This window comes from Macaca mulatta, chromosome 5 (genome assembly GCF_049350105.2).
Source record: "Macaca mulatta isolate MMU2019108-1 chromosome 5, T2T-MMU8v2.0, whole genome shotgun sequence".
Taxonomy (NCBI): Eukaryota; Metazoa; Chordata; class Mammalia; order Primates; family Cercopithecidae; genus Macaca; species Macaca mulatta.
Genome location: NC_133410.1, coordinates 6,447,429 through 6,462,754, shown reverse-complemented (window position 1 = coordinate 6,462,754; position 15,326 = coordinate 6,447,429). Strand labels below are relative to the sequence as shown.

The window sequence follows — 15,326 nt, the reverse complement described above, 5'->3', positions numbered from 1 at the left end:
CCCAGGAAGAAGGACTCTGCAACATCGTGACAAAGGCCTATGGGAATCCCCTACTCCTTCCCCAACAGGACTGATGCTCACTGACTCAGGTAACCAGACACTAGGGGAAAATACCCAAATATTTCAAGAAGTGTGACTGAAAGCAGCAATAGATGTTTATGATAACCCCGGTGTCTCCAGGTGAAGAATCCAGGGTGGTTTCACTGTGTGTTGCTGCCTCATGGGCCTCCCTGAGGTTGCAGTCAGAATGTCCTTGGGAATGGCCAGGCCTGGGCTGGAGGGCCTGCTTCCAAGGCACTCACGCCCAGGCTGGCAGGACAGTGCCGGCTGTTGGTGGGAGGTCTCTGTTCCTCCCTAGGTGGGCCTCTCCACAGATGGCTCGAGAGTCCTCATGACATGGTGGCTGGCTTGCTCCAGTATTAGAGCCCAAAACGAGGGTGTAACATCACATCGGGCCAAGGGCTCCACTTCACAGCAAAAGAGGGGCAACCGCAGGCACACCCATGGTGTCTAGTGGTCCTATTATATGGTGTACCACCCAGAGACTGCTGGCTGATGGGAGGATGGAGTGGCCAGTTGAAGGCTCAGCCACAGCACCAGCTTGGAGGTGCCACCTGTGAAGCAAGGGCACCATCCTCCAAGGTGTATGTACACCCCAAGTCAATGACCAGTACACGGTGTCCCCAGTAGGTAAAATACCTGGATCTAAGAACCAAAGAATGGAAGCAGGAATAGCCTCATTTAGCATCACTCTCAGTGACCTACCTGGAGAATTTGTGCTTCCTGTCCACACAACTGCAGAGTCTGCAGCTTCGGAGGTTCTGGTTTCCAAAGGGGGAATGCTTCCACTAAGCGACACCAGTCACGCCAGGCTACTCATGTCAAGACATCAGTAGGCAGAGGAAGAGTCACCCATCGAGCAGGGGCAGTTCACCTGAACCATCAGAGGAGGTAAGGTTGCTGTCACACAACGGAAGCAGAGAAGACTGTGTGCCACCCACATGGGTGTCCCTCAGGACTCTTTCACCTGATGTAGTCAGCAAATAGGCAAGTGAGCAGCTATGGTTCAAGAAGGGAATGGTCACCAGGGGCTCAGTCTCACTGGGGTGAGGATCTGGGGCAACCCACCAGGTAAGCTATCTAGTCCAGCATGGGTCTAGTTGAGGGTGAAAGGGATCTGAATGAGTAATTCAGAAGAGGGTTGTGAGTATCAGCTTCAAGCCTGAGACTAAGTGAAGCAAGAGCTCATGCAAGAGCCTTGAGGAAAGTACAAATGAAACCTACACAGCTGTGATACAGTGGGCGGGAGAGAAAATGACATGAGGTCTCACATGTGGTTGTAGTCAGATGAGGGGCTGGAGCTGAAACAGCATGGTGATCTTGAGCTGTTCCATGTGGTCTGCCCCATGTGGGTTGGTTGGGCTTCCTCACAGTGTGGTGGCCTCAGGGTAGTTGGACTGCTGACAGGGCAACTCAGGCCTCCACGCATGAGTGTTCCAGTGAACATGGATGTCATGGAAGTCACACAGTACCACTTTCACTACATTCTCTTTGTCATAAGTGTGTCACAAGCCCACCCATGAGCCAGGCAAGGCAGCTCATGCATGTAATCCCAACACTTTAGGAGGATCTCTTGAGGCTAGGAGTTTCAGACCAGCCTGGGCAACACAGAGAGATCTTGTCCACAAAAAAGAAAAGAAAAATTAGTTGGACATGGTGGCATGCACCTATAATTTCAGCACTTTGTGAGGTGATGGTGGGAGGATGCCTTGAGCCCAGGAGTTCAAGATCAGCTGGGGCAACATAACAAGATATTATATCTAAAATTTTAAAAAAAGTTTTCATTAGCCAGGCAAGATGGCACATACCTGTGGTCTCAGCTACTCAGGAGGCTGCAACAGGAGGATCACCTGAGCCTAGGAGTTTGAGGCTGAAGTAAGTTAGGAGTCCACCACTGCACTCTGGCCTGGGCAACAGAGCAAGACTATCTCTAAAAAACAAAAATTAATAAAACAAAAAACAATAAATAAACAAGATTCAGTGGGAGGAGACAAAGACCCTATCTCCCAAAGGGAAGAAGGTCAAGATCATATTATAAACCAAAAATAAAATTACAAGCCCCAGCTGACAGAATGGACCCCCTGTTGGCCAAGGGGACCCCCAAAAAAACAAAAAAACTAGTTCAGGCCATGATGGGAAGTGGGGGGTCATACACACCTCATTACAGCCTCCTCCCTTTAAGTTTTGGCACAACTGACCAGCATTAACATTAACATAGAGATCCTCCTAAGACTGACAGAACACTCTTTGTAGCAATCAGATACCAACTGTAACGTGACTCTAGTATAGCAACACACGACAGAGAGCAGGCCCCAAAGGAAATCAAAGTATTTTACCCCAAAATAAATTTTCTTTGACATATTTTGAAATGGCCTTGCAAAGTCATCTCTTGTGGGGGAAACTTGCATTCTGTAGAGAATCTCCTTCCCTTACTAGCTCTTTTCCAGAGAGTCTGATACCTTTTAAGGTCCCAAGAGACTTGCACATCTATTCAGTCTGAAGCCTGCTAACTGGAGGCTTCATCTACATAACAAGAACCTTAGCTTCCATATCCCCGTTGTCTTAACTCAAGCATTTCTTTCTGCCAACTCCAACTCTCCAGGTAAAGCTTGACTCGTTTAACCAATTGCCAGTCAGGAAATCTTTGAATCCTCCTCTGACCTGGAAGCACCACCCACCCACTTCAAGATGTCCCACCTTTCTGGGCCAAACCAATGTATACTTTACATGTATTGATTCATGTCTTTGCCTGTAACTTCTGTCCCCATAAAATGTATAAAGCTATAGCCCAACCACCTTGGGCACCTGTTCTCAGGACCTCCTGAGGCTGTGTCATAGGCCATGGCCACTCATATTTGGCTTAGAATAAACCTTTTGAGATATTTTACAGAGTATGGTTTTTCTTGTCAACCAAATCCCACAAAGAGCGTGGGGGGGTGGGTAATGTCATGGAGCCCATCTTTGGCAAATACAGTCTCAGTCTGCCAAAGATTGTGACACTGCCTTATTGATAAACTCAGTGGCTTAACCCAATTAAAGCTTATTTCTCCCTCTTGTCACAGCTCTTTGGGTTCCTCATAGTTCCATGTGGTTCTTCAGAGCCTCCACTGGTGGCTCTGACCTCCCTGAGGTCCTCGGAGTGCCCTCCGCTGGGGCAGTGGGTGAGAAAGAGAACAGGGCTCACCAACAGGAGGTTGTTAGGGGCCAGCCTGGAAGAGGAGCTCAGCGCCCGCCCCCACCCATTGCCTAGCACTTAGCCACATGGCCGCACCTGGATGCAGAGGCTGGAGAGTGGAGTCCAGCTGTGAGCCCGGCTGGCCATGGGGATATGTGTTAGTGAGTACTGTCCACATCAGGCTCAGAGCATCTGACCTGAGGTTATGAGGATGCAGGGGTCCCAAGGGGGTGGACAGAACAGAAGGAGGAGGCAGACCTGCTTGGAAAACCTGTTCTCGGTTTCCATTTATTACATGAACTGGCAAGAGGGCCAGCACTTTTGCTCAGAGCTGCAGCTCTCGCTCCGCTAGAAAATGCCAGGCAGGCCGGGCGCGGTGGCTCAAGCCTGTAATCCCAGCACTTTGGGAGGCCGAGGCGGGCGGATCACGAGGTCAGGAGATCGAGACCATCCTGGCTAACACGGTGAAACCCCGTCTCTACTAAAAATACAAAAAACTAGCCGGGCGCGGTGGCGGGCGCCTGTAGTCCCAGCTACTCGGGAGGCTGAGGCAGGAGAATGGCGTAAACCCGGGAGGCGGAGCTTGCAGTGAGCTGAGATCCGGCCACTGCACTCCAGCCTGGGTGACAGAGCAAGACTCCGTCTCAAAAAAAAAAAAAAGAAAATGCCAGGCAGGGGCACAGCCATGTGGTTCTCAGACGGTAAACCCTAAGCCACAGATCCTTGCTTTCTGGGGCAGGGAATAGTGGACAGGGCTGGCTCCAGACAACAGTCCCCAACAGGCTGCACCAAGGTGACCGCACCTCCCTTGAATGCAGGCAAGGGGTGCTGTGCTCACGCTCTCAGCCTGGGTGCATCCTCACTTCATTCACAGCTCCTCTATCTGCCCCATTTCACTGAGGCTCAGCGAGGTTACCCATGTCGCCCCAGGTCACCATCCAGTAACCCAGAAAGCTTGTCTTGGCTCCTCCACTAACTGCGTGATCTCGGACAAGTCAGGAACTATCTCTGAAAGCCAGTTATCCTCCTTAAAATGGAGACAGTTGAGCCAGGCATGGTGGTTTATGCCTGTAATCCCAGCACTTTGGGAGGCGGAGGCAGGAGGATCGCTTGAGCCCAGGAGTTTGGGAGCAGCCTGGGCAACATAGTGAGGCCGCCATGTCTACAATTTTTTTTTTAATTAGCTGGGCGGGGCAGTGCGCGCCTGTGGTCCCAGCTACTCAGGAGGCCAAGGTGAGAGGATCACTTGAGCCCAGGAGGTCAAGGCTGCAGTGAGCCCTGATCGCGCCACTGCACTCCGGCCTGGGAGACAGTGAGACCCTGTCCAAAAAAAAAAGGAGACAGTCCCATAACAAGTCCCCCATGGTGCCGCCCAGATGGGGGTTTCGACGCGAGGGAGAGGAGGGAAAGGGTCGTCAGGGAAGGTTCCTGGTGGCAGAGCTCACGGGGTGCGTGCTGAGCTGAATTTTGCACGGCAGTCTCTGAATCCTGGAGCCGAGTCCAGAGGGCGGGATGCAGGTATTGCGAAGAGGCACAGGCTCCGAGAGGCACCACCAGAGTGTGGGCTTTGGGCGAGGAGGGGTCTCCTCTGGATGGGGTAGATCTGGCAGGCTTGGGGGAGATGGGGCTGAAAGGCTGGACGGGGGGAAGGCCAGGAAGCTGGAGACGGGGATGGAAAGCTAAACCGCAAAGAGCAGGCGCCCTGCCCCCCGCGGGCCGCGCGCCTCCAGCTCACCCTTCCCGCGCTTCCTGGGGTGGGCGTCCAGCCGGCAGCCAATGGGCCCCGCCCCCGCCCGCAGCCAATGGGCCGCGTCCCCGCCCGCGCGGTCGCCCCGCCCCTCGCGGACCCGGAAGTGGGCCAAGCTCCTTCCCGGCCGGCCGCAGGAATGGGGCAGCTTCGCTGGCTGCCGCTGCTGGCACTGCTGCTCTTGTTGCGACCGCCGGGGGTCCAGTCCGCCGACCCCATCCAGGCCTTCGTGGTGCCCCACAGCCACATGGACGTGGGCTGGGTCTACACTGTGCAGGTAGGTGCTGACGCCCCGCGCGGGGCTGCAGCTTCCCTCTCCCCGCGGAATCCAAGTGTGGGTTTGTGTCCCGGGGCGCGATGCCGGCGCAGAAGGAGGCTCAGTGGGTTCAGGACCCCACGCTGCTATTGACTGGTTGCGTCGCTAACTTCGAGCCAGTCACTTCCTGCCTCTGCACCCCCATTACCCCTTCTGGAGGTGTTGCAGATTGGAGGGGCCGCTGCATTCCCGGCTGGGGAGGGGCATGGGGGTTGACAGCAGTAACCCATTTCCCAGGGAAGCCTGGAGCAGGAGAGGGTGGGACTGGCTTCAGAGCAGGTGGATGTCAGGTGCCCGCTGGGAAGGGGCCGGGCTGGTCCCCTGCGGGGCTGAATATTGGAGGCCAGCTCAGCGTCCTCCGCCCCCTAGGACAGGGGTGAAGGTGGACCTGTGGTCACCTCCTGGTTGTGCTCAGGATTTTGGGCGAGGGGCTTTGGTCCCTGAGCCTCAGTTTCCCCATCTGTGAAGGGTAGGGGAAGCATGCCCACTACAGCCAGTTTCCACAGGAGGAAACCGAGGCCCAGAGAGGGTTGGTGCCTTGCCCAAGGTCACCCGGGAATAAGTCCAACGCCTCCTGGCTCCCTGCTCGGTGCTCCTTCCATTAATTTAAGCCCTCTGTGGGCACCCCGAGTGCAGGGCCCTGGGGACTCGGACGGGAACACACTGCAGCTCTGGTCCTTGGAGCTCCCAGCCTTGGGGAGGAAGATGGCTAGACCTCAGGGACAGCCTGGGGAGCTCCTCCTCTCAGCACCAGCTTTCATCATTTCAGCCCCAGCAGGCCCCTTTGGGGTCACTGGACCACACCCCCACTGGGCCCTAAGACTTTCCTGTGCTGCCCCTCAATGGCACACTCAGGGCCCAGCCCCCACAATTGCACGCTCAGGGCCCAGCCCCCACAATTGCACGCTCAGGGCCCAGCTTGCTCACCCCTCTGGGAAGCTCTCCCTGACCCCTGGGCTGGGAGGGCACGTGTCTCTGCCCATGCAGGGTGTCTGTTTCCCCGTCCCTCTCCCCCAGGAGAGCACGATCCCATCCAGTGGGGAGAGCCTGGTGTGGAGCGGGTGCCTGATAGCTGTGTGGTGAGTGAGCAGCAGGGAAGGAAGGGCAGAGCCCCCAACTCTGTGCAGACACACCCAGCGAATGGCAGGGGCCCCAGGAACACTTGGTCGTGTTGGACCGGGGCTGGTGTGATGCTGTCCCCTCCCCCAGGAAAGCATGCAGGCGTATGCCGCCAATGTCTACACCTCAGTGGTGGAAGAGCTGGCCCGCGGCCAGCAGCGCCGGTTCATCGCGGTAGAGCAGGAGTTTTTCCGGCTGTGGTGGGATGGCGTCGCCTCGGAGCAGCAGAAACACCAGGTAACGAGGTCACCAGGTGACTCAGCTGGCCCAGTGGCCTGGCGAAGACCCAGGCGGAAAACTCAATGGGGCAGTTCTAGCCAGGGCCAGGGCCAGGCTGGCGTAAATCACAGGGCCAAAACCCCACCGGGCTGTTCACAAGCCTTGTTTAGATCAAGGTTTATGGTCAGTTCCATGCCTGGGAGAGACTGCTTTCAATTTAATCCTGAATTTCTGTCTACTCTTGAAAAAACTGCCAGCTCTGGCAACCCAGGTGTGCACTTCCGTGCCAGCTGGCACTAAGTCAGCAGTGCCTCCTGACACCAGGCATCCCAGGTGTCCCCGAGCCCTCACCCTTTTCTCTCATTTGTGTTAGCTGCCTGGCCCCCTGGGCCCGGCGTCTGATGACCCTTGATGAGGGTGCGACAGTCCCTGTGTTTCGAGGGTAGGCAGCAGGTTACTTCATACAGGATGGAGAGTCAGAGTCCCCGCTGCACAGTGAGGCAGCCTGGGTCCCATCCTGCCCCCGCACCGGGGGACATGACTAGCCTCTGCGAACCGCACATTCCACTTCCATTAAGCGGGGTGACCGCCCCATTGCAGAGAGGTCATGCCAAGATTGAAGCCCCGGTGTGAGCACCCAGGACGATATTCAGGGGTTCTTAGTTTCCTCCCCGGTATCCACCTGCCTTCAGAACAGTTGCTGAACATAAAGTTCAGAAATGCCAAGCGACTTGCTCAAGAGAGTGAAGCCGAGAAGAGAGAGCAGGGTGTCCACCAGGTCCCACCAGAGTCACGGGAAGGAGCCGGACATCCAATGGCCACTTGATGCTGCCAGATAGTGGGGTTGTTACCTTGAGTTAAAGAGACATTCCAGGTTCAGAGAGGGCAGGCTACTGGCCTGTGGTCACACAGCTTGTAAGCGGCAGGTGGGATTCTGGGCTAGGCATGCCTGACTCGAGGCAGGCCTTTCCAGGGTATCCTGTGGGTGGCCCATGCTTCTTCAGGTGCACCCCACCAAACCCAGTGGTCTGTCTCCTAGCCCTTCACTGCATGGCCCAGTGAAGACCTGGGCAGGAAACTTGTGGCGGGGCTCCCTGGAGGCAGGAATTTTTGCCTGCTTCATTCACTGCTGAACCCCCAGTGCCTGAACAGTGTCGGTTGTATACTAGGTGCTCACTTAACATTTGTTGAGTGAATGATCTACAAATAGTGCACCTTAAGAAACAAACCAAAGGTACCGCCTATAAACAGCTGTGTGTACACATACTGAAGTGCGTAGCGTCAAGGGCATGCTGTTGCTAACTTGGTTAGCAGCAAAGGTGGAATAAAGGTGTTATGTGTGTAGAGACGGGGGTGTTAAGCAAATAGGTTAAAAACGTTAGTGATGAGTGAACCCTGGGAAAGGATATGGGAGCTCTTTGTTCTATTTCTGAAACTTTTCTAAAGTTTCGAATTATTTAATAAAATAAGATGTAAGCAAATCTTATATTACAAATACATATCTCAAATGCCCCGTGAGGGCTGCATGATTTCTAGGTGGTGGAGACACAATGTGGACCAGGACAGACACTGCCCTGCTTTTGCAGAGTAAGCAAGGGTGGGGAGTGGCGCTGTAAGCGTGTCCCCCACAGACGCAGCCATGCTCAGCGTGTCCCCCACAGACGCAGCCATGCTCAGGAGCTGTAACTGGCTTTTTTCTCTCTGCCTGCCCATGTCAAGGTCCGCCAGCTCCTGGAGGAAGGACGCCTGGAATTTGTCATCGGAGGCCAGGTCATGCATGACGAGGCCGTGACGCACCTTGATGACCAGATCCTGCAGCTCACAGGTTTGGCCACCCTACCCTGCACCCGGGGTCCCTCAGGACCTCCAGTGGGACTGGGACGCGGTATCAGAAACCCCAGCTTCTGAGCTCTGTCTGCCCCTCTTAGTGGGGTGGGGGAATGTTAACCAGTGAAAACAGTGATTTGCTAGTGCCGTATTCATGTCTCACCAAGGAAGTTGAACATGGGGGTTAAGAGCATGAATTCTGGAGTCAGATGGTCTCAATATATCCTGGCTCTGCCAATTCCCTCCTCTGTGACCCTGGAAAGGAATGTAACTTCAGTTTCCTCATAGATAAAATGAGTTTGATGGTAATACTTACCTCAAAGGGTTGTTGTGACTATTAAATTGGGATAATTCAAATAAAGCACTTTGGTAGGATGTGGGTTCCCTAGTAAATGCTCAGCAAATGTTTGCTGCCTTCCATCACGATCACCACCTTCATTATTACTACCACTACCACCTTCAACACCACAATGATCATGACTACTACCACCACCATCACCATCACCACCACCCTTTACCACCACAATGACCATCATTACCACTACCACCACCACTACCACCACCACCACCACCATCACCACCCTTCACCACCACAGTGACCATCACTACCACTACCATCACCACTACTGTCACCACCCTTTACCACCACAATGACCATCACTACAACCATCACCACCACCACCATCACTGTCACCACCCTTTACCACCACAATGACCATCACTACAACCATCACCACCACCACCACCACCACCACCATCACTACCACCACCCTTCATCACCACGACCATCACTACCACCATCACCACCACCACATCACTACCACCACCCTTCACTACCACAATGACCATTACTACTACTATCACAACCACTACTATCACCATCACCACCACCACCCTTCACCACCACAATAACCACCACCACCACCATCACTACCACCACCCTTCATCACCACGACCATCACTACCACCATCACCACCACCACATCACTACCACCACCCTTCACTACCACAATGACCATTACTACTACTATCACAACCACTACTATCACCATCACCACCACCACCCTTCACCACCACAATAACCATCACCACCACCACCACCAACACTGCCACCACTGCCACCACCATCACTATCACCACCCTTTACCACCACAGTGACCATCACTACCACCACCACCACCACCACCATCACTACCACCACCCTTCACCACTACAATAACCATTACTACTACCATCACCACCACCACATCACTACCACCACCCTTCACCACCACAAAGACCATCACTACCACTACCATCACCACCACACCACCACCATCACTACTATCACCACCACCACCACTGCCACCATCATCATCACTACCACCACCACCACCACCATCACCACCACTACAACTACCACCACCACCACCATCACTATGACCACCACTACTGCTATCGTTACTACCACTACCATCACCACCATCACCACTACCACCATCATCTTCACCACTACAATGACCATTACTACCACTACCATCACCACCACCACCCCCCAAACACTATCACCATGATCACCACCATCACTACCCATCACTGTCACCACCACCATCACCACATCCATTACTACCATCACCTCTACAATCATCACCACCACCACCACGACCAGGTCCCTCACCATCATGTCCACCGTCCTCAGCACCAGCACCCACAGTGCCGTGGGGCACTCTACTCACCGCTTACCAAATGCCTTTCACAGTGACACCCCAGCCAATCCTAATGGCAGGCTGATGGTGAGGCATGGTGATGCCCAGTCTCATTTTGCAGACGTAGAAACTGAGACCCAAAGAAATGCAGTGACTCTCTCCAGGGCAGATGGCCCGGACTTGAGTCCAGGCCTAGGGACTGAAGCTCCAAGTCCACAGTCACTCCATTACAGCATGGGCCCTGATTTCCCCATTTGTAAAACATCCAGGCAGAGAGAATGTTGTCAAAGGATGTTTTTGGCACTCTCCCTTTTCTCTTCTTTAATCTGGAATGTTCCCCTGTCTCAGTTTCTTATCGCCTTACATCTGGACTTTGCTCAAGCCCTAGACTTGCCCTTCCATGAGAAGGAGGCGTGATGGACACAGCCCTACAGACAGAGCTCCTCCCGCGGCCAGGAGCTCAGCCCCTGCTTGTCCCCATGCATCCTCACAGGCCCAGAGGTAACAGGGGAGGAGAGCGAGGCTCAGAGTGAGCACCTTGCCCTCAGCCGCCTGCTGTGGCTCCCTGACTCCACAGCCCCTGCTCTTTCACTCCCCCGTGTGAAGTATGGGCAAGGGATCCATCCCAACAGACTTCCCCCACACCCCCTCACAGACCCACTGCCAGGGCACATGTGACGCTGTAGGCGTGTCCCCCACCTGCCTCCTGCCCTGCACCAGCGAGGAGGCTCTGGGGCTGTTTCTCACCTGTGCCATTTCACGCAGTGCTCCCCCTCGTTCTCCACCCTCCTCCTCAAGACATAGCTGAGAAGCCCCTCCCGTGGGAAATCTCTGAGTCTCTGCAGTTCTGTGTCACCTCCCCCCCCAAACGCTGAACCTCAAGATGCCCCTGGCAGGGACCCCCATCTGACTCATCTCAGCACCCAGCATAGGGTCTGGCCCAGAGCACTGCTCACTGGGCAAGGCTGGGCAAGGGGTGGGCGCTGAACTGCCCTGCCCTGAGGGTACCCACCGCTGGGGTACCTCGCCTCTGGCCTCAGCCCACCATGTCTAAGTGCTGATACCCCAGTGCTGACCCTGCAGGTCTGCCCTGGCAACTGGAAGCCCCAGGGAACCTCAGGCTGTGTCGCTCTGGGGCAGGAAGAGCCCCCGGAGACACGAGAGAGAGCGGATGCTGTGAGGCTCCATTTCCAAACCTGTCCAAGCTCATGGGGCTCTCAGGGGACAGACACGTGGGTTCCTTTCATGATAACCACCTTGTTCTAGGTACCAGATGTACACGTATTTTTTTCAGTCCTCAGGGCAATCTGGTAGATGGGTAATCTTACAAATGCTTATTCGTAAAGAAGTTTGAGGCTCAAATGCTATCAAAATGTGCCCACCACCAGCTAAGTGATGGGACCCAGATCCGACCCTAGCCCGGCCAAGTCGGGAAGGTTACTTGTGGCTGAGCCCCTCTCCCTCGTGGCCGAGCCAAGCGCTTTCCCACGTGCTCTTAGTTGCCTCAGAACAGCCTGGTAGCAGGTGGTACTATTCACAGCCCCATTTGACAGATGAGGAAACTGAGGTACAGAGAGGTGCGGGGTTTGTATGCAGTAGGTAGCAGAAGTGGCACTCAAGCCCACGTGTGCCTGGCCTGGGCTCTTTCCTGAACTTGTAGTCCCTAGGGCGGGGGAAGAGTGTGTGTATCGGACTCTCTGGGTGGCCTCTTCAGACCGCCCATCTCAGATGTGCCAGGCATTCTGGCTGTGAATTATGTCCACATTGGGATGGTTTTCTCAGATGCGTTGGAGTGAGAGAGGCTGGATCACCCCTCACTGCTTCCAGGCCCTTCATCTCCATCTCACCTTGGTGGAGCCCCTGCCTCGGGACAGGCCCTGGACGGCAAAGGAAGACAGGATCAGGCTGGCGCAGCCTCTAGACCTCTAACCTTCTTCTTGGGGTACTGGGGTGCCAAAGCATCTCCTTAACCAAGACCCACGCCTGGCTGCCTGCCAGGGCCTGGGACGCCGGGCCTGCCCGTGAGCTCACCTTTCCAGCCTTTACCTCCCCAACTCCTGCTCCCGGCAGGCACGCCAACACCACCTTAATTTTAGATGTGACATTTCTAGTGAGGGGAAAAGCATTTGTTCCCAGCACTGCAGTGACAGGGAAAAGCTAGGTGTGGGCAGCAGCCCCCGGGGGTAAGAGCTTTCATGCCCCTCCCTGAGGGGACACCTTCCCAGCTGGGATGTTTAGCGGAGGCCCAGCAGAGTGGCAGGTGCCAGAAGGAAAGAACCCCCCGCCCCTATCCTGAGGGGAGAGAGCCCAGCTCCCGCCTCAGAGGTGCTGAGAGGCACAGGGTCCAAGCGAGAGTCAAGGAGACACCTTGGGCCATCCTGGATGACCACTGCTGTCCTGGCCATTCAAACCCAAGCTCTAAGCCCTGTACCCCAACCCCACTCCCCTCCCACTCAATCAGCGATCCCTCTCCTGTGTCACAGACTCTCTTCCACCTTCTCTTGTCTGTCTACCTCCTTCCAGCAGTGTTGTCATTGTTGTTGTTGTTGTTGTTGTTGTTAGAGTCTCACTCTGTCACTCAGGCTGGAGTGCAGTGGCGCAATCTCGGCTCACTGCAATCTCTGCCTTGTGGGTTCAAGCAATTCTCATGCCTCAGCCTCCTGGGTAGCCGGGAGTACAGGCATGCACCACTATGCCCAGCTAATTTTCATATTTTTAGTAAAGATGGGGATTTCACCATGTTGGCCAGGCTGGTCTTGAACTCCTGACTTCAAGTGATCCGCCCACCTTGGCCTCCCAAAATGCTAGGATTACAGACGTTAGCCACCAAGCCCGGCCCCCAGCAGTATTAAAAACACACTTAAATTGTCTCTTCAAATTTTTCTTTTTTTTTTAAGATGGGGTCCACTATGTTGCCCAGACTAGTCTTGAACTCCTGATCTCAACATGATTGTAAAGCAAGCCCCTCCAGCTCAGGCTGTAGTGACATTTATTCTCACCACCCCCTTACACCCCAACACCTCCCACTACTTCACCCTCAGCCCCTGCAGCCTGGCCTCTGCCCTCCACATGCTAGTGAGCTTCCTTGTGGCCTGGTCATTACGCTGGTGAGGATATTGGTTCAGCAGGTTGAACAGAGACCAAGTGACTCCAACAAGAAGGAAAGTGTGTTTCTTTCCTGTGGAAGTCTGCAGTGCAGGCCACTCTGGTGATTGGGTGGCTCTGCTCCATGGAGTGACCCAGGGATCCAGGTTGCTTCCATCTTGATGCTCAGCCATCCCCAACAGTGTTTCCTGCCTGAGTTGCAGTCTAGGCTGGCTCACCCCACTCAGTTGTCCTTCCAGCAACTAGGGGATAGGGAATGGTGGAGCCAGGGCAGGCAGCTTACTTGTAAAAGGCGACCTAGAACCGGCCCATATCACTCCTCACATTTCCATTGGCCAGAACTTAGTCACATGGCCTCCCTCAACTGCAGGGACTGCTGGGGAATAGAGTCTGTTATTTTGCTCACAGCCCATTGGCCAAAGTGGTATCATGTGATCTCTACCAGTTGCAAAGGAGGCTGGGGAATGTAGTCTCTGGCTGGGAGTCCATGTGCCCTGCTGAAACCAAGAAGGAGTGTGTGGTTCTGATACTAAAAGGAAGAAGGACAAAATGTATATCAGAGGCCAATTAGCAGTTTTGGTCATGAATCACCCTGAAGTCTCAGGAATGCTTTCTGCTAGAGGACCAGAAAACCTGAGTAAAGCTGTTACTGGTGGAAGGTACCCAAGTTACCAGCAGCTAATCTGTACAGGTCTGCAGCAACCTCAATTCTTGCCTCCTCAGAAGAAATAATTCAACTGAGGGGCATAAGGCAGAAAACAAGACTGAGGCATGTTTCAGAGCAGAAGTGGAAGTTTATTTAAAAAGGCTTTAAAACGAGAAAGAAAGGAAAGTATGCTTGGAAGAGTCCCAAGTGGGCACGTGAAGGTCAAGTGCTGTGTTGATCCTTGATCCTAGGACTTTATAGGTTGGTCCCCTTTCCCGTGATCCTTCCCTTAGGCTGGGCTACCCACACGCACAGTGACCTCCTTACCCTTGGGAGGTAAGCACACGCAGTGTATTTAGGAAGTTGCACGCATGCCCATCTGACGCTTTCTTCCCTTTTCCAGTGGAGTGCCCCTGGAAGGTCAAACTCCGCCATTTTGTCTCTTAATCCACGTGCCTGGGACGTTGTGTCTCCCTGGCACCTGCATTCAATTAACACGTTAGTGCAACAGGTGTGGACCATCAGGAAATGCCCTCTCCCTAGTGCTGGCTGCCAATTTGTTACTTTTAGAGAGGCAATGTGATAATTGCCAAACCATCACCCAACATTCCTAGTGGGTGGGGGAAGAGCCCTCGCCTGCCCGACTCATGCTTGTCTAACTACTTGTAACAAAGCGACTTGAGTCTTAAGAACATTTACTGTTTACTTAATAAGATGGGGATAGTTTGGGACTGGTTCTGCAGTACCTTGATATCTGTGATTCTCATGTCCTTACCCTTGTGGTCACAAGATGGCTTCCGTAGCTCCAGGCATCATGTTACCAGACACCACATTCAAGGCAGTAAAAGGAAGAGAGGGGGCTTTCTATAGCCATGGTCTATTCTGTTGGATAAACTTAGACACGCTAAAATGTTAGCATTCATTTGAACCAACAGTGATTCCTGAATCAGGAAGTACTAGACTGTGAGCACTTCAGGGCTCCACTAAGGGCATATGAGGGAGAAACTTCTATAAGGTGCTCCTGAAAGTAAGACAAAGAAAGCATGTGCCTACAGTGAACAGTCCCTCGTTAGAGGTTGGTTGGCAGTTTCCGATGGGTCAAGCTTAAGTTCTGTTTTCCTGTTTACACTGAGTTGGATTTGGGTTTGCTAACGGAGGAACCCGAGGCCTGGAGCCGGCTCAGCTCGATGGCCTCCCACCCAGTTCATTACTTAACAATGCTCCTCCAGCTGGCAGACAGACTGAGGGAACAAATATCTGACAAGAGGGAGTGAGCGTGCCACATTTGGCTTAGATCAACTGTGATTCATCCCTTGAGGCTGGGCATGGTGCCCCCTGAACAGAGGGAAGGTTCTGCCAGTGAAGAAGGGGTGCTGACTTGGCAGCCGTCAGCCTGCCCCCACTGGCCGCCCTGTCTGGTGCGAGGC

General features: G+C 54.0%; 1 protein-coding gene across 2 annotated transcripts in view; it reads left to right on the top strand.

Moving 5' to 3' along the window:
• The first annotated feature begins 5,100 nt into the window (after positions 1 to 5,100).
• MAN2B2 (mannosidase alpha class 2B member 2) overlaps positions 5,101 to 15,326 on the top strand; it is a 46,615-nt gene continuing 36,389 nt past the window's right edge. For both annotated transcript variants that reach the window (XM_078003146.1, XM_015137944.3), the window contains exons 1-3: positions 5,101 to 5,259; positions 6,508 to 6,654; positions 8,356 to 8,461. In XM_078003146.1, the coding sequence (XP_077859272.1) occupies positions 5,122 to 5,259; positions 6,508 to 6,654; positions 8,356 to 8,461 (391 nt within the window). In that variant the 5' untranslated portion in view covers positions 5,101 to 5,121. The remainder of the gene's footprint in view (positions 5,260 to 6,507; positions 6,655 to 8,355; positions 8,462 to 15,326) is intronic.